The 26,492-nt window shown below is 37.6% G+C and overlaps 1 protein-coding gene across 3 annotated transcripts in view; it reads right to left on the reverse strand.

Moving 5' to 3' along the window:
- The window catches only part of Mys45A (SDA1 domain containing protein Mys45A), an 85,689-nt gene that overhangs the window by 12,598 nt on the left and 46,599 nt on the right, over positions 1 to 26,492 (reverse strand). For 2 of the 3 annotated variants that reach the window (XM_081752759.1, XM_081752760.1), the window contains exons 9-17: positions 24,623 to 24,724; positions 22,887 to 22,959; positions 19,301 to 19,462; positions 18,459 to 18,517; positions 17,873 to 17,949; positions 10,431 to 10,605; positions 7,745 to 7,864; positions 3,853 to 4,053; positions 134 to 369 (exon numbers count right to left, since the gene is read on the reverse strand). In XM_081752759.1, the coding sequence (XP_081608885.1) occupies positions 134 to 369; positions 3,853 to 4,053; positions 7,745 to 7,864; positions 10,431 to 10,605; positions 17,873 to 17,949; positions 18,459 to 18,517; positions 19,301 to 19,462; positions 22,887 to 22,959; positions 24,623 to 24,724 (1,205 nt within the window). The remainder of the gene's footprint in view (positions 1 to 133; positions 370 to 3,852; positions 4,054 to 7,744; positions 7,865 to 10,430; positions 10,606 to 17,872; positions 17,950 to 18,458; positions 18,518 to 19,300; positions 19,463 to 22,886; positions 22,960 to 24,622; positions 24,725 to 26,492) is intronic. The other variant, XM_081752761.1, reaches the window with a different exon arrangement.

Consider the following 26,492-nt stretch of genomic DNA (forward strand, 5'->3'; position numbering starts at 1 on the left):
TTTCGCGACCATAAAATCTTTGACAGTAACAGTATACTGAGGAAAACGAAAGCAACAACATAGATCAAAACTGGTAACTAAACCAACAGCATGAAAATAAATTAAATGGTTGAAATATAGAAACAAAACTCGCCTCCTTTTGTCTTTTCCCTCCTCTTCTTCCTCTTCATCGCAAGGAGCCTTTCTTTTCTTTGCGCTCCCTTTTCTGGTGGTTTGCACTTGCTTTCGGATTTGCGCTGCTGTGATCCGCTTAAAATCTTCATCCGTGAATATTCGATCCACACTGATTTCAGCTGCAGTTGTTACTTTGTCCTTAGAGTCAGATGTCGTCTTTTCTTCTTGTGAGGAACTTATCCCCTGTTGAATGTCCTACGAAACACAGAATATAGTTCATGATTTGATCTTAGTGTGAATTTGTAAGAACTCGTCTTTCATTTTATTTACTTCTTTTTCACGGAGGAAAAAAACCGAGGATTTATACTAGATACAAATTAAGTCAGAGTAAGAAACTAACGTCTGGGGACAAACTCCGAAAGCAGATACTTACTTTCAAATGGTTCAGCAAGTTATATTTATTGTCACATTTGAGAATTGTATTACGTCTGTAAATGTTTCAAAAAACGCCTGACTTGCGTCCTTGTCCTTCCTTACACCGAAAGTTTGATAGACACTATCACCTTAAAGATTAGGCTAATCTACGTACAAACAATATTTACATCCTTACTTCGTAGTTCCCATCTGTAGCAGTTTTACGAGAATACAAGTAAATACCAGGAACACTCAAAAACATCCCAGAATTGTGTTATGACTCTTTATTGCCAGAATCTAAGTACACATTTACCTAATCGCGTTCAAAGGCAACACTTTTAGAACACACACACACACACACACACACTTTTTTCAGCGATCTTGTGATTGCTGGAAACATCGACGAAAGTCTTCTTTTGGTATCTTCTTAAGTTTGAGGCGTCGCGTTGGTTTTGATCTCTTCTACTGTAGCGAAACGGAGAAGTCCCATTTTTAGCTTTGGGAAGAGCCAAACATCCGATGATGCTACTGTTTTTTAAGGATATCAAAGTCTCTGAAGCAGATTTTCCCCAATTTACGCATGAAATTGATGTTCGGATGTTGCTCGATCCCTGAAATTGCCTCATTTAACACACACACTCATCCGTTCACCTACGTACTGTACTACAGTACTCGTACACAGCCTGTTATGACCTGTTCAGTCTTATCAAATTCATAATTCGACAGCTTAAGGACTGCACTGTAACAGATTCATTGTGATTGCAACACAAATGCCAAAACTACAACAGCATTCCGGGAACTTTTTGACTGCGCCTGGTAGTATGATGTATTTAATTTTTGCTTGTTAATTTTACAGTGTCTACTATAGAGTACTTAAAAAGAACAAATTAAAGATTTCTATCACTTTCAGTTTTAGTAGGGAGAATTAGGGTGGTAATGGTATACACAGGGTGTTTCAAAACAACAACGACAACATTTGGGAGGTGACACCAAAATAAGACAAAAAGTATAGACCAATCTGGGTACTCAAACGTTTCCTTTCGGAGTTACAGGATGCCGAAAACATGAAAAACTCAACTTTAAAGGTTCATAGCTCCAAAGACTACGGGTTCTAACGTAGTCGGGTCAAGACTTCATTTAGGAACTAATATGTGCCCTATCTAAATATCCATGTTTCGGAATCCTAAGGTACTTCCGCAACAATTTTTACAGGGATAGTTTGTAAGTACATCAATTTATATGCCGTTGCTAAACTCTTTCTATAAAAATTGTTGCATGAGTACCTTAGGATTTTGAAACATGGATCTTTCGATAGAGTTCATATTAGTTCCTAAGTAAAGTCTTGACCCGGCTACAGTAGGTCCCATAGTGTTAGAGCTATGGGCCTGTAAAGTTTATTTTTTCATGTTATCGGCAGCCTATAACTCGGAAAGGAAGCAATTCTGCACCCAGGTTGATCTATACTTTTTGCCTTATCTTGGCGTCAGGAATCACATCCCAGGCGTTGTCGGTGTTGTTTTGAAACACCCTGTATATATATTGATGGCAGAAAACCGCTTTTTTTTTATTATTATTATTAATATCTTGGCACGCTTCCTGTGTAAAGGATGGATCTGTCTGCAATGCATTGTTGCCACGCCACGGTTAAGTTGAGAGTTACAATACGCTAGGAAACACAGCAAAACGCGACACCACTCACAAATCACTGTAACACAATTGTTCGTGTGTGGCAACTAAGCACTCCAAATACCCGCCAAATAGCAATGACTTCATTTGATAGGCTAGCTGATAACTAACGTCACCTACACGACAAAACCAATAAGACGTCTATTTGTTTAAAACGTTCACGTGAGTGCTAGCAGAAAATACTTTCAAGGCCAACCAAGTGCACTGGCGGGAAATGTGCCAAGATAAAACAAATGTACTCTAGTACCATTCTTACTCTATAGCGATCACCGTTAAAACTGAAAGTGGTTGATTTTCTGCCATTTCAGGTTTCAACAGAGAAGAGATTAGAATCGGTTCCTACTGATCTGGAGAAACCCATTTCCCCAACTTTTCCCTGATCTTCGGGAGGAAATTCCCCAAGTTTCATGACAGGTGTCGGATGACGTTGACATATAAATAAGGAATAAATAACGGTGAATATTTATGTATATGAGAACATTTATTCCATAAAGACAAATAATAATCAATTGCTCATACGTACATTCCACTTACCTTCCATAAAAATCTGAGCAATGTCCCATGTAATAGTTGGTTAAGCTGAAATTGGGTACAATTAATGTTGGAAAATATATATTTTATAATTTTCCCTGACTTTCCCTGATTTCCAGTCTTTTGCCCTGAGCTTCTCTGATCTGCGCCATTTTCCCTGGCTAGTAGGAACCCTGCTCTATTTAGTTTTTATTCTACGGAGATCAACTTTAAAACCGGACGTGGCTAATTTCTGCCAGTTTCGGTTTGAAAATGAAATTAAGAGAGATGATGATATCTATTCTTACAACGCTAAAATTAAAAAGAGAAAAGAAAGAAAAAGAAAAAAATCGCTATCTCTTATCGTTTTTCTCTTTCTAGAAATATTGAAATCGGAAGTTGTACAAGGTTGCTAACACTTCAAGTTTCAGTAGAGACTTAAGGATAGAGATGAAAAGTGTTCTTGGGACGCTTATCGATTTCAGAGCCACTTCTCCGTATCCACTACCGTTTCTACACTATAGTAATCAACGTAAAGGCAGGAAAAGCTTAGTTCCTATCAGTTCTAGTTTGAATATCGCCTTCATCAGCGAACAACGCGCCCTATGTTAAATGGAAAGACCACTAGACCACTTCCAGTTCACCAGATTGTTCCAAATGAACGTAAGGGCACGTGGAACATGCACATTGTTATGTGAGGGAACACAGAACACTTGAATCCGTTTCCGAACAATGGTGTATTGTTGGTACGTTGACGACCCAAAGAAATTGCCGGCTGAATTGGTAATTGCTTTCTTATTTAACATACGATGCCTTACCACTGTGAAACCCAAATGGCTGGTGCGATTGGAAACATTCCATCATTTTCCATTGCAAAACCATCTATTTCTAACAGCTTCCTGTTCTATCCATTTTTTTTTTTTAATGGTCCTGGAATTTTGATACACCCTTCATTCCATGGACCAGTGCAATATGCCTACCATTTGCCTTTTTTTTTTTTTTTTTTTTTTTTTTAACGTAAAATCCTCCTATGAATTAAGAAGCAAGAAACGAGAATTAATGTTCTAACTACCACTCTATCGTATATTCACATTATCAAGTATTTACTTTTACTTCACAGATACTCACTTCTTGTTTATCAGTATCCGCTTCGTTCTCTATTTCACCATCTACATCTAAGTCTTCATCTTCTTCCTCCTCCTCTTCCTCATCATCTACACCGCTGTTATCATCATCATCATTTTCAATTCCTTCATCGTCTGACGAATGCGAAACATCCACCCACTCCCCACTGCTATCGCTGTCAGCATCTTCATCCATTTCTTCCTCCTAATCAAAATAGAACACATTTTAAAAACATTATTATTACATAAATAATTGAAACTGATACTAAAGGTTACCAAAGAATAATAAAAAAAAAAGATAGACTATATACGTATAAAACTCAAGTTTCTATCAGAACTCAGTACAGTTATTGAGATCTTCTTCCAACAAGTTAATTTGAAGTGTGACAGACATGGTCCGATATTGCGCCATAATTCTTTTACCTATTCTATTAGGAATTGGTCGTGGGTAGACAGTTAACGCTTTTGTTTCGTATTCGGGAGTTCCACAATTCCAATCCCGCAACCGTGCATATTGACTTTTCATTTTTGAATCTTGTCACGTAACTATTTTTATGTAGCAGCTCTAGCCAACTGCCTGCTAAGGTGTTACTTCATGTTAATCTTTCATTTCTTTCAGTGTAAACTGGTTTTTACTTCCATCTTGGTAAAAATTTGGTAACACTCTACACCAAGCAGTGTTCAGATATTTTAATCTGTAATTAAGTTACGCAATATCGAGTAAAATAAGTATATTAATAAAGAAAACTTTAAGTAAATAAAATTCTGTTTCGCTTACATCTACTATTTGAAGCTATATGGTATATTCATAAGAAAGTGAGTTACGAGGGTTTGCTATAAAATTTGTAGCCCAAACCAGAACGCATGCAGAGTTTTGAAAATATTTCTGTATGGCCAAATATAAATTTTCATATTAATAACGAAATTCTTATTGTTTTTCAGACCCCTGAAGTGATCATATGTGCATAACCAGCGAATTTCAAGAACATCGAGATCGGAGCTGTTATCAAATTTTTGTTCCACCAAGGAATCACCGAAGAAAATTCGTGAGAAAACACTGAAACACTAAAGGACCCTCCTCCCTCATATGGAGCGGTGAAGAAGTGAGTGGCTCAGTTCAAACGTGGTAATTTCTCGAAAAACACAAAAAATAGTGACTGTTTCCCGAAATCGTGGATGAAATTTCTTGAAAATCGCAGAATCTCAGCAAAACGTATGATAGAGATCGTGGTCATTTCTCAGGAACGCGTCGGTAACATAATTCATAATGACTTGAGCATGCGCAAACTCAGCAAAATGGGTGCCCAAAACTTAATCAGTAGATCAAAAGCTGAAAAATCGTGAGGGCATCAAGGGAATTCATCTCCTATTTGACTGCAATGCCAATCTATTTCTGTCACGAATAGTAACCATGAAGGAAACATAGGTGTACCACTAGGATTCTGAAATGAAACAACTGCCAATATAGTGGCGACACTCAGGTTCCCCTCGCCCGAAAAAGTTCAAGAGTCGGAAGTCAGCTGTGAAAGTGTTTGCAACATTCTCCTGGGATAAGAATGTTTCATCTTGCATTAAAATGCATCGAGAAGGTCTGATCACTTTTTATTATTATTATTATTATTATTATTATTATTATTATTATTATTATTATTATTATTATTATTATTATTATTCTCATAGTTTTCCCGCTTCGTACTCTGTATCGAGACTTTTCGTTTTCGGTACTATGTCTTGATCTTATTAGTTAAATGGCTGAGTTTGATACACCTAACTTTTTGGCTGCATCACGAACCGGAAGATATTCTTTTGTTGTAGAAGTGCCAACCTTTTCCTCGGATTTTGGTTTGATAACTTCTTTGTGCAACTTCTTCTTTTTAAATCTCAAACCCTTTGTGGTCCTTTTATACTTCCTGGTTTTGTTTAAGCAGATCTGACTTAATTACAGCATTGCTATACCTGGCTATAATGATTTATTTTTCAAACATTATACAAAATTACAGCGCTAGCTGAAGATATCAAAACGTAAACTTACCACCTTAAATCTTTTGAATCATTTCTTTACCTCTATTTGTTTGCTTCATATTTTTTGCAGCAAATATCTATATATACAGGGTTTGCCTTACGAATAAGTAGAGTAAATTCGGGAAAAGAAATTTATTGCAGATCAAAGTACAGATTATTAACAATTTTCAAAATAGCTCCCGTCTGCAACGACATACCGTTGCCAATGCTTTTGCCAGTCACCGTACACTTCCTTAAAGGTGTCGACGGGAATCTCGTTCAGGTACCTCCCGCCGCGGCCTCTTTCACGTTATCCAGCGTTCCAAAAGGGTTGTCTTTCAAGCTATTTTTTATTCTTGGAAACAAAAATAGCTCCGGCGGTGCCAAATTGGGGCTGTAGAACGGTTGGGGCAGGTTGCCACCTTGTGCTTGGACAGGTACTCGGTCGCGAGGAAGACGGTATAGGACGGCGCAGATCTCTAGTTGGCGAAGATCTTTTTGACGCATTGCACTCTTTTTCGCAGCCTTTCAAGGTCCACGTAAAATTTACCGTTTACTTATGTTCCTGCGGCACAAACTCGCCTGTAGATGACGCCTTTTGAATCGAGAAAATACGATGAGTATCGCCTTCACCCGAGACTTGCTCATATTTGTTTTTCTGGCGCGGAGAACCATTCGTGTGCCAAACTGCACTTCGTCTTTTTGACTCAAGGTCGTACTCAGAGACCCATGTCTCATCACCAGTAACCACATAGTCCAGTAAACAAATGGGGATCACCTTTAAAGTGGTCCAAAAGTTCATGCGAGACTGTCACACGAGAAGCCTTCTATGTTTCGTCAGCACCCTCGAGATTATCTTGGCACACACCTTTCGGATCGATAAATATTCTGTAAAAATGCGATGCACCATGGTTTTCGGAATATTGCACTCTGTGCTGACAGTCTGACACTCAGGCGTCGATCGGAATTCACCCCCTCTCTCACTTTTTTCACATTTTTGTTGCACTGCTTCGTTTGACGGACGTCCAGGATGTTCTGCGTCGTCACCTCCTCTCAGTCCTCCCAGAATATCTTGTGCCAGCGGAAAACCATTCCTTCAGACATTGCTTTATCCCCGTAAAACTAATTCACTCACTCTATGACCTATGGAACCCGAAGGTCAATGCCGCGTTCACGAAAGCTCTGCACTGACTTCTGTCCTTATCCAATTCAATCCAGTTTCTACTTTGAATTCCTATTTCTGCGAGATCCATCTTAATATTGTCTTCCCATCTGCGCCTAGCTTTTCCTAATTGTAGTTATCCGATTGGTTTCCAGTTAAAACTCTGAAGGCGTTCCTACTTTCTTCCATTCTGCCTACGCGACCTGCCCACTTCAGCCTTCTAGACTTGATGATCATAACAATATTTGGCAAACGGTATAAATTATAAGTTCCTCATTATGAAGTTTCCGCCATTCCCCATTTCCGTTCCTTTTGGGTCCAAATATTCGTCTCAATATTTTTTTTTCCCTCAAATACTTTCAGTCTGCGCTTTTCCCTCGGAGTAAGCGACCATGTTTCGCTTCATCCCCGTAATCTTGGTCTCTGAATCTGATTTTACGAGCCTAAACAAGATTTGATCGCATATCGTTGCTCCACTGAACGTAGCATCGTTTAAGTCGAACAGAAGTTCAGTCTAGGAGCGATCCGCATGTTGTAGCGGTGCACAGGCAACTGACATGGCTCACATGTTGTTTTCTCAAAACCCATCACTACCTTTCCTGCTACAAATTGACTCACAGCCGTCCGCGTTGGCGGGAACACATCATTCTACTTATTTTTTGGACAGACGCTGTATAAAATGATAAACAAATAAATAATAATTAGAAAATGAAAGAAATTAAACTTGTCTCACCTTCTTTTCCTTTTTCCCTTTCTTTGTAACCAGAACTTCCGCCCCTGGAATGTAGCTTTTGGCATCTAATTCTCCATATTTCTTCAGTTTCAGCTCCAAGGTTGCTTCTGTTGGTCTACCCTACAATATAGAAGTAAAACTGTTGTTCATTATATTTATTTTCTAAGATAAAGACTTCCGTGAAAGTCTCACAAGATGCTGCAAGAGGGTCTTCGTCAAATTCAACAAAATCATCTATTTGCTCTAACAACAAAATAATCTATTTGTCTGTAAGAGTAAACTCATTTACCATACATTACTAGACCTCCCAAACCATTGAGTCCAGGAACTTAACCAAGGCCTAGAGGTGAATGGTATTCACCAGGCATATAGCGTATGCTGATAATATAAACCTGATAGGAGATGATAACAGAAAAATAGAATGAAATGAGGAGGTCTTATTAAACGCTTGCAGGGACTTGGGTTTACAACTAAATGCAGAGAAAATTAACTACATGGAGACGGAAGTACCACTGAAAGCGGGACTAGCTTCAATCAATCAATCAATCAATCAAATAAAATAAAATTCAAAAGAAAAAGATATAACTATTACAAACTTGAATGACCACGTCATGATATACTTTCCAACTAGTCCTAAGTACAAAATAAGAGAGCTTGTAAGAAAACGTCTGCTGAGAAGCTATAGCGTTTGAAGATGGAATTTGAAAAGTACCGGGATGAGAAAGGTTCGAAAATGAGCTCTGTTTTCTGCTCCTTTATCAATCAATGTTGAGAAAATATCAGCCCGTTTTAAGATGGAATTAACAGAAACTCAGTAGGACTCAGTTCTAAAGAAAAAAAATCGGTGAAATGAAAAGAAACAGAAGAAACAACATTACCCTGTCCTTCTCAGGTTTCGGGTCATCCCATCCTTGTTTCTGAATGTGTAATAAAAAATGTCCCTTGAAGAAAAGCCACATTGGCAGCAGAAAAAACAAGCTCAAAGTATATTAGATTGGCCGATATATGGTGTAGCATGAATAGGGCTTGGATATGGTTACTAAAACGCACAAATGCGCACAGTAAATCACTGAAACAGTCACGGCATTTTTTATCGTCGAAAATATAGAAAAATACACTAGTCTTTCTCTCGCTCTTTTCTTTTCGCTTTTCATTTGAAGTACTGATATACCGGATGCCCATTTACGCCCTTTGTAAAAACAAACGTAGAGTAAGATTTCTCCTCGAGAGATGCTGCGAATCTAACTAAAAGACCATCCCGACCAAAGGAACTCTCTTTATAATTACTCATTATACTCATTCCATAATTACTCATTATAGTACAGAAAATGAGATACAAAATTTACAAATTCCGATATAAATTGCAATTTGTATCGGGATTTGCTACACAAAATGTAAATTGTAAAAACAGCGCTGGTATCTATCTAGTACTTCAATTTCCTTACGTTCCATCTATTTCTTCAAGAACTACAGCATTAGTTAAGATTTTATGTATTTATCCACTTTATTATTATTATTATTATTATTATTATTATTATTATTATTATTATTATTATTAAAAATTATTATTATTATTATTATTTATTACTTTCCTTGCGACCCGCACTGCTACACATTGATGCTGATTTGACCCACTTGAGATTCTGACTTTGATATCCCTAACTTAGATGCACCGCAGTTGGGAACAACCAGATTATGTTTGCAGTGCAGCGTTCTTCCAGCGACATAGAAACAAAAGAAGCAGCGGGAATCTGTCCACTAAAAACCAACTAAAACGGCCATGGAAAGACCGCGCATCAGCCAACTTAAAATCGACGGCTGATAGGCTGAAGCTCTTCACAGCAGGTTTAATTTGGCTCATATCAGAACTGAAACAATCCATACTGACATCTTTCATAAGCATAGGGAAAAGACTTTCTTTAAAAGGTTAAATTATTTTTCTTTTCTTTTCTGCTTTATTGAAATTAATAATGCGAGGTATAATTACTGGCTTCCAGATTATAGACGATTTCGGTTTAAATATTTCAGATAAGAATATTGGGAGCCGTTACATATCAAACAATTAGGCTATTTCACACCTAAATACAATGTACATGCTTCTAAAGCTACATTCTTTTTTTTTTTTTTTTTTCTAGGAGACCAAGATGGCTCAGTGGTAGATCGTTCACCTCTGGTGTGTGGGGTTCCTGGTTTAATCCCAGCTCGCGCCAAGTAGACTTTGTGGTAGACAAACACCGTGTGCCTTAGTTTCCTCGGGTTCTCCCATTTCCTCCCCTTTATTCATTACACCACTGCATTCATTTCTCATCACCACCGTCTCCATTAGCCTTGCCAACATCTGCGTGGGAAATAAAATTGAAGATTTTCATTTCATTTTTTATTTTTTGTTCTAATCCAAATTTACCACATATAAGCTAAAACAGCTAAATTGCAAGTTTTTAAATTAAAATATACAGAATTTTTGTGGGTTCTTTAAATATACGTAACAAACCAACTTTTATACATAATACACGCAAAATTAGCCACGTTTTATCAAACTGGTTGATATAACCATACAAACATTCTTTACTTACTAAAATCTGGAATTTCATAAACAAGTTAATTCAAATGTTATACCTCCCAAACATTCCGTTTTTAAAAAATATTTACTTGAATATGGGAAAGAAGTGAGTGTATGTATACTTACCCTGTCTTTCTTATGAAGCAAGTTAGGATTAGAAACTCTGTAGAGATGGATAAGAGAGCGAGCGGCCATCATGACACTTCGATCTTTGTAGTTTTTGTACTGAGCAAGATCACGGAGCAGATCCTCGTTCATCACCAACGGACAACGGTTGCAAATCTCACGGACTGCATTCAGTCTGAAATAGAGCACAATGACATTCACTCAAATAGTGGTATTAATTCTGATTTGTCGAACCTCTTTGTTTCATACTTACAGGTAGTGGACACTGAAACTGAAATACCCGCGCAAACAGCATAGCATAGATGTTCACGGGACTCGCCAGAGCCATCTAGTAGTTTATATCGTACTTTTGGACTATGAAGCCTTTCATTAGTAGCATAAATGCCGCAAAGCGGGTTCAGTGGCCAGAAACATAAAACCTGGACGTTGAATGACCTAAAATGTGTCATATTCTGGGATGAGTCCAAATACACTGTTTTCCGAACAATAAGGAGTGTGCGTCTAAAGAAACCCCTCTGATGCATACAGTCCAAATGCCAAGGACTACAAGACCATTTCTGGAGGACCATTTATACCCTATGGTTCGAACACTGTTCCCGGACGGTGATGCTGTGTGTCAGAATGATAACTGTCCCATTTATACTGCTAAACTTGTCATAGAGTAGTTCGATGAGCACGGCAGTGAGGTTGAACATCTGCCATGGCCATTACAATTGCAGGACCTCACCATTATTGAGGTTTTTTAAGGTTTGAGTGAGGAAACGTTTTCCTTCATTACGTGCACATGCTGAACTTGCTACTGCGCTTCAAGAGGAATGACTGAAAATCCCCTGCAAACGGTGCAGGGCCTCTATCGATCCTTCCCAAGTCGTATTTGCTGCTGCAGTGGCCGCCCAAAGTGCCCCAATACCTTATTAAATAAAAATTATGGCTTTCTACCAGATGTTTCTGTTTCAATGTCCACTACCTGTATAATTTAAAGAAGAATCCTTCGTTAGTATTACTTGTTGGCTTAGATATCAAGCTCTACTCTAGAGTGCGGACAGTTAAATGTGTCGTAAAACAGAATTCTGACATAGAAAAAAAAAAAGCTGATGAACGAAACTTTGCCCTTATTCTTTGTATAGAGATAGAAGATAGATGCAATGAGCAGTCCCTGGAAACAACAGCACATGAAAAATATTACAGACGATTGATTCTCCAAAGATGGCAAAACTTTGCTCACATTCTTATTCATAAGTCTCCTTCTCCATCAGTGAGTGGTTATATATTTACTTGATATTTACTTGATGTAGTCGCCACGAGCTTTGACTATGCTTTGCAACATACTGCCATTGTTGCAATGAGCACTGTAGGTGAAAGAGTAAGTTGCACACCATAATGCTTGATAGGCTTTCCAGAGAACAGCTTGAGTGGGTGGGATGTCATCGTAAGAGTCCTCGTTTCAACAAGCCAAAGGTACAGCCATTGGAAAGGCACCTGGGAACCTTATCGGAATGGAGAAAAGAAGGATGACAAGCACACCAATATCAGTCTTTATTCGTCTACAGTACGTCACTGAACTTCGAGCAGTGTGACTGGATGCTTAGTCGATGTGGATCTAACTTTACAGATATCACTTCCATACAATAGCGGGATGTGAATCGTATGTATATAAAGACAGCATCACTTACATAGGGCTACTGTAGTTACTTTGATCTTAGAATGGAAACGGTGGATTGTCAACTGTCCACGAGTGCAGAAACCTCCCACTAACATGAAGCCTTTGAAAATTCTCTCGACCACCTTCTCGGATGAACTCCGAACGGCTCTTCGCATCAGTTGGGGATGTTGTGTGCAGAAAATGGTATAGTTTTCGAAACAAGTCGGTTACTAGTATAATGAAGAGGAAGAGTTTACTTGGTTGTTATTACGTGAATAATTGAAAGCAGAATATGACCTCGTTACATGTTTAGTTGGCTTAATGTGTGATGTGAAGCAAAAATAAATAGTTATGGTTTAAGTCTAATTGTCTATACATGGTTATTATGTAGTCGAGTGCAATAGGTTTGCAGAATTTCTGAGTTACTGAAAAGTCACAGCAGGAGCGTAGAAAATGGTTCTAGACTTACTGGTGTCATCGAGATATACCCAAACTTCATTGGGAGTGACAAGCAACTGTTATTTGTACTCTGCAAGATACTGTTCGTATAGCTTTCGTGCGTTCGTGAATCTCTCTTGAATATATCTTGCAATTATTCGCCTTGTGACATTTCTTCAGGTCCAAATTTCGCATGTGACTAACTGTGTTCTGTCACACACAGCATGTTGTGGCTATGTAGTGAGATGATTCTTTACGGACAGTCATACGGTATTGCGCACAACACATGGTTTCCTGGAAGCCCAAGCCTGTCGTCCGGTACATTTTACATTTTCGTCATAATACTTGGAACAAGAGTTTTTACAGCGATGTCTGGCCCTTGTTACTGTATGCCTATTAATATTGGGACCCCCTGCAGCACGCATTTTGACTATCATTGCCACACTGTACTTTCGATCATTAAGTACACATATACGGTGTGTTTGCGTAATCTAAGAAAAAATTCAGAGTAATGACAGAGATGACAAAAGAAGTAATTTGAGAATAGGAACAAGTGTTCGGAAGTGCGTCGTTTTGGAGATAGAAGCCATTGAAAATTTGTTGCAACGGGACAAAAATGGCCATAACTTGAGAACAATTTTCAAATTAAGGATCAGTCAAAGGCAATATGGATTATTCGTACTTAGTATTGCATTATTGTAGGACTAGAACTGAAGCAGGGGCAGCTCAAGGGTAGCCTCTCCCCTCCCCCAAAATGTAGGATATTTCGTACATCTGAAACAAACAAAGCTACGAGAAATCGTTAAATGTACGGAATAAAGTTGTTTCGGGTAGAAAAATTACCAATACCTGAATCAAATGAGTAGAAGTCATGGGTCTGGGAAAGCATGAACTACGGATTGGATGGGAAACCGATAGCGATGGTGGTCTATCACGAAAGAAGCAATCTGAGGTGAGAAACTACTACCCGGACATGAAATAATTACGAGAGCAGTAGCAGGCAAGTGCAAGATGTCAATATACTAAATGCATCTCGCAAAAGAACAAAAATGATTCTGGAAAGCTGGTTCTGTACACGAAGACGTACGTGAGAAAGGAAAGGAAACTGGTCGACAAAGGAAGCCAGCTACGTAATCCTGTAGGCATCGTAAACAAAGGTGGAAATACCTTCGGAAGACAGCACAGAACGTAGTTACGCACCCGCTTAAAGATAAAAAAAACTCTACCATGTTAAACAGTTAGTACCTTGAAATGGCAGGGAATATACTTACAGCTTCACAGTAAATGCTCAAAATGACGTCCCCCAGCGTAGATACAAGCAAAACAGCGTTGTAGGAACCTTTGTCGCATGCGCTCAAATATCCCTGGTGTCATTTTGATGATGTCACTGGCAATAAGGATTCATGTACGGAGCTCCTCTTCGCTCTCTACGAAAGTTTCATAGACAAAGCTTTTGAGGTAACCCCATAATAAGAGATCAGGTGAGGTGAAATCCGCTGAACAAACTGGTCAAGAAATAAGACCCCCTCCGATCCACCTATCTGGAAAATTCTGATCGAGATACGCACGAGAAACACCAGCGAAGTGAGCTAGCGCCTCGTCATGTTGAAACCACATAAGCTGACGAACACCAAGCGGGACATTTGTTCATAATTCTAAAAGTCTATGCTGCAGAAACACCTGTATACTGGTGCAGTTAAGCTGGAAGCCTATTAAGTGGTCGCGAGCGATGCCTGTCCACATGTTTACTGCAAATGTCTGTTGATGCCTCTTGACAATTGTCGCGTAAGGCTTTTCATCAGCTCTCACCTGACTATTACGACTATTAACCCGGTACTGCATGAATTACGAAAATGAAATCAAAATAATATCTACTAGGAAATTTTATTCACTTTTGCAGTGGAGATTGAGGAAATTACACTGAAACTAATTGGTGTATTTTTGAATTCAAGTTACCAGTGTATGCCATATAGGGGACAATATGCAGTAAGTACCTTAAAACTACTGTATATTGAACAGAAACTTGTATTTTGCATAAAAGATACAGTGTGTGAAAATTTTAGCCATATATGTCAATTGTGTTTATACACAGTAAATGCTACATAGTAAAATATACGAAGCACTAGTCACACATTCACTAGTGAAATAGAATTCAGAATAACCATTGTGTAGTGTGAAACTCTAAGAAGCAATTGTTTTTTTTGTTCAAACACAGATGTACGGTACACTTCATACATCGAATAGATGATTTTCCAGAACAAGTTGCTTTGTTGCACCTTTGGCGTTCATCACTTATTTCAGACCGATGTCCAATGGTATCAAGCCTTACATCTAGGACTGATACTCTTACTGCTGGTCCTTTGTGTCTCTTTGCTTCCAACTGTCTCCAGTCTCTACTTGAACGATTGAACCTTTCTTTCCGTTTCTCTTCCTATAAAGTACGAGACACTCTGCAATTTGTGTTCTGAACTTAAGTAAATTCAGCATTTTGCTTAAGGTTGGTGTAAAGGGACAAGTTTTGCCGATAGATGTCAATACAGTCTTCGTATATCTCTCATGTATTTTTTTACCTTTCACAAAAATTCACGATTTCTCTTATAAATTTCAACTTACAGACTTCAAACATTGAAAGAAGGAACTTCATAACCTATCGAAGGCAACAATCCGTGCCGATTTTTTATTTGTAATTTTCTTCATTGTTGAAATAGCTTGATTGTTGAAATGGATATCCTAACCTTTAACAATGGAACTGTTTCAACAATGAAGAAAATTACAAATAAAAAATCTGCAGGGATTGTTACCTTCGATAGGTTATGAAACTTCTTTAAAAATGTGAAGTCTCTAGGTTGAAATTTGTAAGAGAAATTGTACATTTTCGTGAAAGGTAAAAAATACGAGAGAGAGATACGAAGACCGTAGTGACATCTTTCGGCAAAACTTGTCCCTTTACACCAACCTTACGGGTTTGCCTTGCTAAATCATAACCCGGCGATACAAAAGACACCCGGAAATTACGGCGAAGTCTAGCATGTGCGTGAAAAATCGAAAATACCACTTCCTTGAACGAATTCTTATTTTGTACAACAACAATACTGGATCCAGCAAATCAACCCATTCCCATATGCTAGTTGTAAACCGGAACTATGTTGGGACAATCAATCTCTTTGAACGTCTTCTCTGAAGAAACCATCTACACTCTCTTACGGGTTGACTCCCAACAAATGTAGACATCAAATTTACTGGTTTGTTGTTGTACCAACGTACACATGGAATTACTTTCGAATCTATCACTGCAGTAGCTTCATACGAACTCCTGTCTTTGCTCTTGAGATCCTTCTCACTCAGTAGATTCAAGTGTAAAATAGAAAAAAATCAAAAGGACTTTTAGGTTTACTAATAGATTCAGAAAATTGTGTAGCGCCGGAAAAATCTGTTTCATTGGGTTGTTTCCGAAGATTTTTGTGTTTCCACAAAATGCGTCTTCTATCTTCAGACCGGGAATGTTCTGAATCACCCATATCACTACATTCTGCAACAGGTTCCTCACTGGTTGCGTCTCCTTCCAGTTGATCATTGTCCAGCAAATCATCGTTTGTAGAAATATCGTTTCCATCGTTCTCAGGAAAATTCTTTTACGTCCTTAAAATGTATATAGGTCCATGTTCGTTTGTTTTTCAAATAAATGCTAATTGCATAGTGTAACAAAAATGAGACAAACCAATTAAGTCACATGAGCAGTTTATGTGATGAATGTTACTTACACAATGACTCGGAACTAACAGCGTTCACTATTCAAGCTAATAATTTTACTTTTAGTACCCGTCAACAGTTGACAAAAAATGCTAAACATGTACATAAATGGATACAGCGCTCGAAGCAGAACAATGAAACTTTTGTGCGCAGAAAACTTCACGATTGACCACTACTTGACAGCACATACCACAACCCAGTAGGAATGACCCATGTATGTCACTGTATGCAATTAGGGAAAAAAGCTCTTGTCTCCCTAGATGGAATTAGACAAAAACCAGTATGTCCCACGTATGGAACAAAATGTAGTACCCGGTTAAATACACCAGCTCTAGTAAAACAGCACTGTCACATCAGCTGTTTCGAGGGCGAAAAATAGTCCAATGCATTGTTAATCTGGCAAGTTGCACTTTTTAAAGATGTTTTCATTAAACTGATAAGGATCTGTATATGTAATGTATCAGTTATCAGAAAATAGTAAAAGCAATGACAAACTATGAGTGCTTAGATAAGGAAGAAAACAAGCAGGGAGGAAAGATAAAAATTAAAGAATAGTGAACAAGCTGAGAATCATCACGGTGGACAAGATGAATTTACGTGCCCACCTGCATTCTTCTTAACATACATATATACACACACACACACACACATATATATATATATATATATATATATATATATATATATATATATATATATATATATATATATATATATATATATATATATATATATATATATATATATATATATTACATATATATATATTACACATATATTACATAAAACAGATAGAAATGATACAGACTAAATTCTTCAGATATCTGACTTACAAGCAGGCAGGTCACTACCCTAAATTAGATGTAGCTGTTACCCTAGTAGCAAATTTTCAATTTGAAACCCTTGAGCAAGGGAGAAACATTCTTGATGTGTTATTTCTATTCAAAATCATTAACAATGAAATGAATTGTTCGGAACTAATGAATAATATTAAACTTCAGGTTCCTACCTTAAGAACGAGATTAGCAAACACGGATCTCTTTTTCTGTCAGAAAACTAGAACGAATATACTAATGAAGTCTCCTATGTGGCGAATGTGTGCTTCTTATAACAGGTACAGCAAAGTAACGAAAAGTTTATATACGTGTAGTATGTCTGCAAACGATTTGCAAGCTGAACTGTTGAACCACTTTAGAACAGTTGAGTTGAGTTGATTTTGAGTTTAACGTCCCTTTCAATAGCGAGGCTATATTAGACGTCCACTTCAGAACACTATACAGAATACTCTAATTTGGCTCTAAAAAGCATGTTGTATTCTTAAATAAATAAATGTTTTCGCGTATTTTCTATTCCCTGCTTCGAGATTCCTATGTTCTAACCACTTGCTCGCATGTTTTTTCTCTCTCTGCATCTACCTATGTTACCTCTGGCGTGGGGTCCTTGGTTCGATTCGTGATGGATAATATTGTGTCCCGGGGTACTCTCATTTTCTCCCACTTTCTCATTCCACCAATTCTTCCATCATCATTCTCTTGCCTTAATTATCGTCTCCCTTAGCCTGAAGGGCATAATCGTGGAGCGTTAAACTGAAAGAAATCAAATGATCACTTACCCAACAGCCATTACATCTGCCGAATTTCTTTCTGTGATAAAATTATTCACTAGCGCTCTCAAAACTGGCTCCAGAGCCTACGAGATAAAAATAAATAAATAATTATTTGCTAAAGAACAACCTAGCAAAATAATGAAATCGCTCAATCCACAAAATGTAGGAAAATCATGATTACTAGCAGATTTAATTGCATGAATAATTCGTTCCTTAACAATAATTTCCCTCAAACGTCCTAAATAGCATAGAAATATTAACATAAATATTGCCATGCACAAAATTACTTTTATCCTTTCTTGTCATTCGTTCTTTTCTCATTTGAATGTTTTTTTTTAATAAATAAAAAGGTTAACGTCTTCTTTTTCACGCAAAAAAATCATTTATTGTATTATGAAAATTACTTATTTTTCCAACAGAAATCTTTCTTGAATCATTTTACATCAAAACTTTCGAATAATATAAGTACCTTCAGAAATCATCATGTTTTTGCTGCTTTATTTAATATTGTTCTTGTTTTTATAAAGAATATTAGTAATGTAAACTAGATTCGGTTGATTCTAATAGTGTTAACAATTAGAAATAAACTTACATCAGGTGGTACAAGTTCATGTGATGCTTGAGCGGCGAACTGAAGTATCCTTGTAACCTCTGTGAACGAAAAGAAACAATATAAAAAATTGTGTATTCTTGTTAGTTAATTAAGTAGTAGATAATTCTTATAAATCTACTGTGTTATGTTAATAAACACACAAGAAAGATAACAACAACAGAATTTCTCTACTTTCTGTCAATTGTATTGTCCATGTGCAATGAACAAAAGAAGAAGAAGAAGAAGAGGAGGTGGTGGTAGTGGTGGTGGTGGTGGTAGTTGTTGTTGTTGTTGTTGTTGTTGTTGTAGTAGTAGTAGTAGTAGTAGTAGTAGTAGTAGTAGTAGTAGTAGTAGTAGTAGTAGTAGTAGTAGTAGTAGTAGTAGTAGTAGTAGTAGTAGTAGTAGTAGTAGTAGTAGTAGTAGTAGTAGTAGTAGTAGTAGTAGTAGTAGTAGTAGTAGTAGTAGTAGTAGTAGTAGTAGTAGTAGTAGTAGTAGTAGTAGTAGTAGTAGTAGTAGTAGTAGTAGTAGTAGTAGTAGTAGTAGTAGTAGTAGTAGTAGTAGTAGTAGTAGTAGTAGTAGTAGTAGTAGTAGTAGTAGTAGTCGTCGTCGTCGTCGTCGTCGTCGTCGTCGTCGTCGTCGTCGTCGTCGTCGTCATCCTGTATTTTTGACTAATGTTGAATCAAAGAGGACTACAAAGATAGACCTCCAAGACCATTTATGGTTCGCGTATCAGTTTCAGAAATGGTAAAATTTACATTTAGATTATTCCACTATAAATTGAAAACCTAAAATTGGAATCTGGCTGCTAAAGATGGTAATTGTATAAATACGTAGTCGCTCACCTCGTTGGTGTGGCTGCATGAATCTTTGAATATATGGATAGAAGTTGAAAAGGAACAGGTTGTGCAGACCAATAAGCCGTGATATAACGTCCAACGTCATTAGCTTCACCTCAAACCTCTCATTCGTTGTCTCTAACTGCTTTAACAACTTCTCAGCAAATCCTGACAGAACAGAAAATACGTGTAAGTGCAAATATTTTCATTACTTTTTTTTTTTTTTTTTTATTGTTTAAAGAGTATTGATTGCAAAATTAATAGACAGCATAATTATCAAACAGAAACCTTTCAACAACAAATCTGCTCCTTATGTTCCCATTCATTGCGAGGTTCCACAGGCTGATGTAGTAGTTTTTCTCTATTTCAAAACTTCTACCGTAATTTGTTAATTTAAAAGCATATCAGTCCTTAATAGAATTGAAGCATTCTACCAAATAAGAAACGCTGTATGGGATGTTTAGATGAATTATAAAAATAAATAAATAAAATAAAATAAAAATTAAAAAACCGGAGAAAACTTGTAGTATGTATCTGAACTGCAGCTGTAGTTGTTACACTGTAGAGACCAGTTTGCAAGTGCCATCACTTGGCCGATGGAGAAGCGACCTTTCAGTATATATTAGTCATGTTCCGTACAGTACTTGATTTCACTGATAACTCAGCTTATTCCAAAATGGACCCTACAGCGTTATTCGGTAATCCTACTAAAGCCATAATGAACCTTTCTGTCTCTAAGTTTCTTAAAACGTTCACGCGAAAGACGGGATTCCATCCTTATTCCTACACGAGGACTCTCAACCCCCACTTACGTATAAGCAATATACAGGTATATGTGTAGCAGTAATGATAAATTGTTACAGTACAAGGAAATTCTTGACATGTTTTGTTCAGTAAAATTCCAACTTATAATTTTTGTAATAACTTGTAATTCTAATTTTAAGTGAAGTTCACCGCATTAAGAGTACTTGTACTTTTCATTCCATAAGGTCACTTTGCAGTATACCTGTTTCATTTTGGTAAAGTTACGTTTTAAGTTCAGCATGTCATTTAGAACATTCGATAAAGAAGGTTACAGATCTGTCAACCTGCGCAATTTTGGTTATTAAAATTTCTATGTTTATTATACACCATTCATTGAACCAATTCTGTTTTTATGACTAAGAATAATACCGGTACGTTAATTCTAAAATCTACTCAAAGATCTCGTACGCTAAAGATTAGTACACCGTTAGATGTTCAGAAAAGAAGATCGCTGCTGCTAATAATGGAATTTCTCGTTGAAAATTTAGGTATATATTAACGTATACCAAAGCCTGTAATCAGGCGCCAATTTAGGTTTTTACGTAGTTAGACACAGAGTTTACATAGGTTAGATAAAAAGTAGTAGCAACACTTTTCTCACGTCGCAGATCTGTGTCTCGGCACCACAAGTGTTCCGTACCTGGTAAAGGAATGTGAGGCGATGAAGTGTGGCAAATGGTAAAACAACTGTGTGTTATTGCATCAAAAGTAGCAGTGCAATGAAGTAGAGGAAGAAAATGGAAGCGCATAACAATATGCTTCGGAAAGACAAACAATGTTTTGGATCAAGATTAAAGTGATACGTGGGCGCAGTACACAATAATAATTTCAAGGACTTCGTCAAGATGTTTTCGCCAAAATGAAAGAACAACTTTGCACGAAGCATTACGACGCAAGAGAAGTTATCACCGGTGCCATATGATGATCTCTGCGGGATATCGATTAAGATTGATGCGCTGACGGTATACGATGCCTTCCACACGTGTGACAGGGAATAGGGATCGGAGGCAATTACACTGAAGGGAATGTAACAGGTGTTCTTCTGTGCATAAAGCTAGGTACGTATTATTGCAATGTTGCAATTACTTTTTATACAGCCCTTGTAGCTTTTTAAAAAAAATGTTAGAATTACACCAAGAATCACTAATATGATAACAACTGCAAAATACTCTTCTAGTAATTCCAACATATAGAATATGCTGTAAAGAAAAAATGTGGATAACTAACATTCAGATTATTTTGTGTAAATATGAAAAATCATCAAATTTTGTAATAACAAACGACAAAGAAACATTCAAAGTTGAGAATGAAACAATTTACTATGCCTAAACCAATTATTATCTTATGAAGCATCTGAATTTTCTCAGTTAGTGGAGTGACAACACCAGCCTAAAAGTGCTAATTATAGAAGTAGTTTTTCGGAATACTTTGTTGATTTATTATTTTTTATTTTATTGTTTTATTACATGGCAAGAAAACCTTTCAAGATCGCAAATTAGCGTTGTCCGGCCAGTAATAAATGTACTCGCGTTCAAGGTCTCCAAGAGTTTTCGAAATATCCATAAAAATGATCCCAATAAAGAGTCAAGGAAGTACTGGATGCAAGGTGAATTTAGATGTATACGAGGTGCTATCCAAAATATTCGGGACTGGTGCTGCCATCTGCTGAAAAATGTATCTTTGGACTAATGACCACCATAACCCTCGAAGTAGTTCCCTTCCGCACGAAGACACCGGTCCCAGCGGTTCTGCCATTGGCCAAAGGTATCCTGGAAGTCCTGTTCTTTGAGGGTGTTTAGCACCGCCAGCGATGCTTCTTGAATCCTCTCAGGTGTGTCGACCCGACGGCCTTTCAACTTGCTTTTCAGTGACAAGAAGGTTGGATAATCAGATGCGGTCTGACGAAGCTCCGTGCAAACTATCACACGCTGTGCCTTCTGATCAGCAGTCAAGATCCTTGGCACAAATTTTGCGGCGAAACGATGCATGCCCAATTCAACACTCAAAATTCGTTGGCATGTCCCGTGACTAATTCCCACTTCATAAGCAAGGTCGTAAATGGTTCGACGTCGATCCTCACGAACCAATTGTTGAAGTTTGGCAACAATGTCTGGCGTTGTGCGGCTAACGGGCCTTCCAGTGTGGGCATCGTCTTCGATGTCTGTACGGCCGGCCCTGAACCGAGCATGCCACTCAAACATACGCGTCCGGTTCATACTGTGTTACCCAAACACTTGTTGAATCATTGCAAAGGTCTCCGTAGCACTTTTCCCGAGATTCGCACAGAATTTGATACACACGTGCTGTTTTATTCTCGGATCCATCGTAAAATCGCCACACACAGTATCATGAAAAGCACTGTGGAAACTCAACACATCAACCCAGCTACATGAAACTGCGCATTCTCACTTATCAGATATGCTAGTATTGCCACCTATCGGTGCAAAGCTCTACTAATACTACTTTCAAGATGGCAGCACCAGTCCCGAATATTTTGGATAGCACCTCGTACAAATGTATCCTATATCATCTATTAATAATTATGTTTCATTTACTTTTCGTAAATAGTTCATTTCCATACACCCTATTCCTACAAAATAACTTTTCTGCTTAAGAGCTAGCTACCAGCAAAAATTCGACGAATAGTGTGACGGTTTTAAACGTCTTTAATAGACTGGAAGAAGAAAGTGAGTTTATGAGAGTTTATTAGTATACTATATCAGTCTAAGTTTCATTTATGGACTCTTCACTATCCAGCCAATGAAAATTAATAGTCGTGTTGTCTTACCTTGAGGATCGTGAATAAGATGAAGAGCAGAGAAATTGAACGCTGGCGCATTTGCTTTCTTCTTTTTACTTTTCTGGAAGAAAACAAGAAAATGATATTTTGTAACAGCAAACTGAATGTGTATTCACCAAATACTCACACATTTATATTTAGAACTGTGAATAAGTAACAAATATTGATCAAAGCACTATCTATATATTAATAATAACTAAATGCAACTCAAACCTTTAATAGTATATCTAACAAAGGCAATGGTGGATATAATAAATGGATTTCAAGGAGAAAAACAACAGAGAATCAATTTCCGACCAGTGGGGAAGGCTTTAATACAATTATATTTCTTAAAAACTTGAAGCGAACATTTCGAATAAATATGAGTCACATGACATAGGACTAACGAAATTCGAATGGAACAGAACCAAGAATATATGATCCTTACTTATCCAAGACATACTTATCTTTACCTATTAGTAAAACGCGAAACAAAATCTATTATACACGGTGTTACAAAAGTTTGTCATAATAGTTTGCGAATAAATTCCTCACATCGACATAAGAAAAAAAAAAACGTTAATATGGACCTGTGGTTGGAAGTGCACCTCCAGTACTTGCACAATCATTTTTAGAGATATTGTTTGGGAGTACTTGATCACTGTCTACCTATCTCTCTAAAAATTGGTATGGAGCAGTCTTCAACATGAATATTTGAATAGTTCACATAAGAGTTCCTCACTGATGTCTTGACCCGACTACGATAAGTCACGGGCCGCGGTGGCTCAGTGGTAGAGCGTTCACCTCTGGTGCTTGGGGTCCCGGGTTCAAACCCTGCTCCCGCCAAGTGAACTTTGTGGTGGACAAACACCGTGTGCGTGGGGTTTTCTCGGGACTCTCCCGTTTCCTCCCACTTTCTTCATTCCACCATTTCATTCATTATTTCATCATCACCGTCTCCTTTAGCCTAACCGGCATAACCGTGGGACGTAAAACTCAAAAATTTCATTTCATTTTCATTTTTTTACGATAAGTCCCATAGTAGTGGAGCTATGAACTTTTAAAGTTCACTTGTTTCACGTTTTCGGCACCCTAAAATTCCGGAAGTATCCACTTTTGAGCACAGGTTCATATGACCCTCTTTTTTATTTTGATGTGAGGAATATGTTTCCAAAATATTGTGACATTTTTGTAAGACCCCGTACAACAAAGTATGTGATTTGCAGTCTAAGAAGAGTTCGAGAACAAATTTATATATTTCGCTACATTAGTTTTTATACACATAGAAAGTGCAATCTTTCTTCCCTTAAAATATGGATTTTAAAAATTCTGGATCACAGGTACTACTACTTTAATGGATAATTTACATCTTTGTACTTGTAATTACATTACATCAAAATCAAACTACTAGAAACAATCAAAAATAAAGCGTGCATATTTTAATATACAATGTAATAAGTTATTTTTCATATAGTTAGTGTATACGATATACTTGCATTGCAGCTGAGTTGATTTTGAGTTTAACGTCCCGTTCAGCAGCGAGGCTATATGAGACGTGGACCTACTGATGAACGTGGAATCCGAACCACATGAGCTCCCGCCGGGAATCGAACCCGGGCCTCCCACGCCAAAGGCGCGTACACTAACCGCTTAGCCACGGAGGAGCTCACTTGCATTGCAGCATTGCGTCCAAATCTGGTTTGGTATGAACTAATGTAAGTTACGCTGTTAACATGGAATCTTACCTGAATCAACTGTTTCACTTTCTTCAACTGTCTTTCCCGCTTTTTGCTTTTCTTGTTCACTCTGTTCGCCAGCATCACATCTTTTGCAGACGGTGTTTCATCCTAGAAACCAAAGACCATGAAGAACACGTAATCTCAAATACAAATACATTTATCATAAGTTATACTAAGTAAAGAACATATATCTTGACAAATAAAGGTAATCAGTGAAATGTCCAAAACCGATATTTAGTTGCTTATAATTTCCACGACTACCTTTATTCTGTTACCTTCGTCTCAGCACTTAATGAGGATGATCAGTTAAAAGAATTTTAGGTGCTACAAATCGTAAGTTTACGTGTAATGAGAGAAACGCTTCAACCTGTAAATTATTCATATTCTAAATACTGTAAAATCTCGATTTAACTGACAGAATTTCACTATTGTACAGACGATTTAACTGACACGATTTAACTGTACACGATTTAACTGACTACAGAATTTCAGTATATGTAAACTGGAGAAAGATCTTTGATTATTTTAAGTAGTTTAGGTTTTTGACTATTAAGTAATGCATGCCGCATCGTGGGATGAGTTTGAAGATTCCCTGCAAGTAAAAACTCTCTCCTTGCGTGTTTAGCCACGCTGTCACGAAGTGTTTCCCCTCCTCGTCTGAAGCGAAATGACGGCCTCTGAGGTGCTCCTTCAAGTGCGGGAACAGCTAAAAGTTGCTTGGAGCAAAGTCCGGACTATAAGGAGGGTGTCGATGATGTCTCAGCGAAACTGCTGGAATAGCATAGTGGTTTTCTGGGCTGTATGCGGGCGTGTCTTGTCGTGAAGAAAGATGACGCCCCTGGTGATAAAGTTTCTCCGTAAACCTCAACCAGGTGCCGGTGAATTTCAGCCGCGGTTACATGTTTCACGCACAGAAATCGAATAACTGAGCGGATTTCTTCGCGACACCAGTTTTCCAACGAGTCACCATTTGTGTTTATCAACAACTACCGCCGTATGTGGCAGCTGAGTGAAACTCTGCATAGTTGCTAACCCCATGTATTAAAATTACCGCACATTCGTCTATAACACAGGAAACACCAGAAATATAGGCCTCGTAACCTTAGTTTCTGATGTTCCCTCGGACTTCTGATTTTATGGACACCCTTTTCCACCAATTAATCCATTAAATAAAGAGTTTTCCGTAGTTGGACTTTTGGACAATAAACCTTCTTGTTCCTAAGCCTCCACGTTTCTACTTTTTTCCTTTCTTGCATCGGTGTATCATGAAACACACTTTTACTGCTCAGGCTATAAAATTCCAAATGACTGTTATAATGTTATTGTTTGTCAATAGTCATTTTCCATTGTATTCCATTCTTTGTTTAAATTTTCTCTGCCCGTATTAAGTTTTGGATTTTTAGTGTGAATAATAATAATAATAATAATAATAATAATAATAATAAACTCTGATAAAGACAGCAGAAAGAATTACACGAAATATTTCTATGTATAGGATATGGAGACATCACTTGTTCAGATGTTAACATAATGACTCCATTAACGAACCTTGACGAGATAATCACTCTAGCTATCTGTTGCTAAAACAGGGTGCCTACTAAAATCAGAGGCGTCATTTAGGGAGGGCAGGAGGGGGCAATTGCCCCCCCCCCCAAGAGTTTGAGTAATACATATACTTTAATAGATTGACTACTAATATACTAGTACAAAACTTGAAAGTCTTCTTATGCCTGTGGTGCTCTTGCCCCCCTCAAGCGAAGTCTGAAATGACGCCCCTGACTAAAATTCTAAAACGAAATTTCGAAATTTTTTCTTTCCCAAACCATAAAATTTCGTAACATTCTCAAGAGCGAATTAGGCCAAATTTTCATTCATG

This window comes from Thermobia domestica, chromosome 3 (assembly GCF_964235325.1).
Source record: "Thermobia domestica chromosome 3, izTheDome1.hap1.1, whole genome shotgun sequence".
Taxonomy (NCBI): domain Eukaryota; kingdom Metazoa; phylum Arthropoda; class Insecta; order Zygentoma; family Lepismatidae; genus Thermobia; species Thermobia domestica.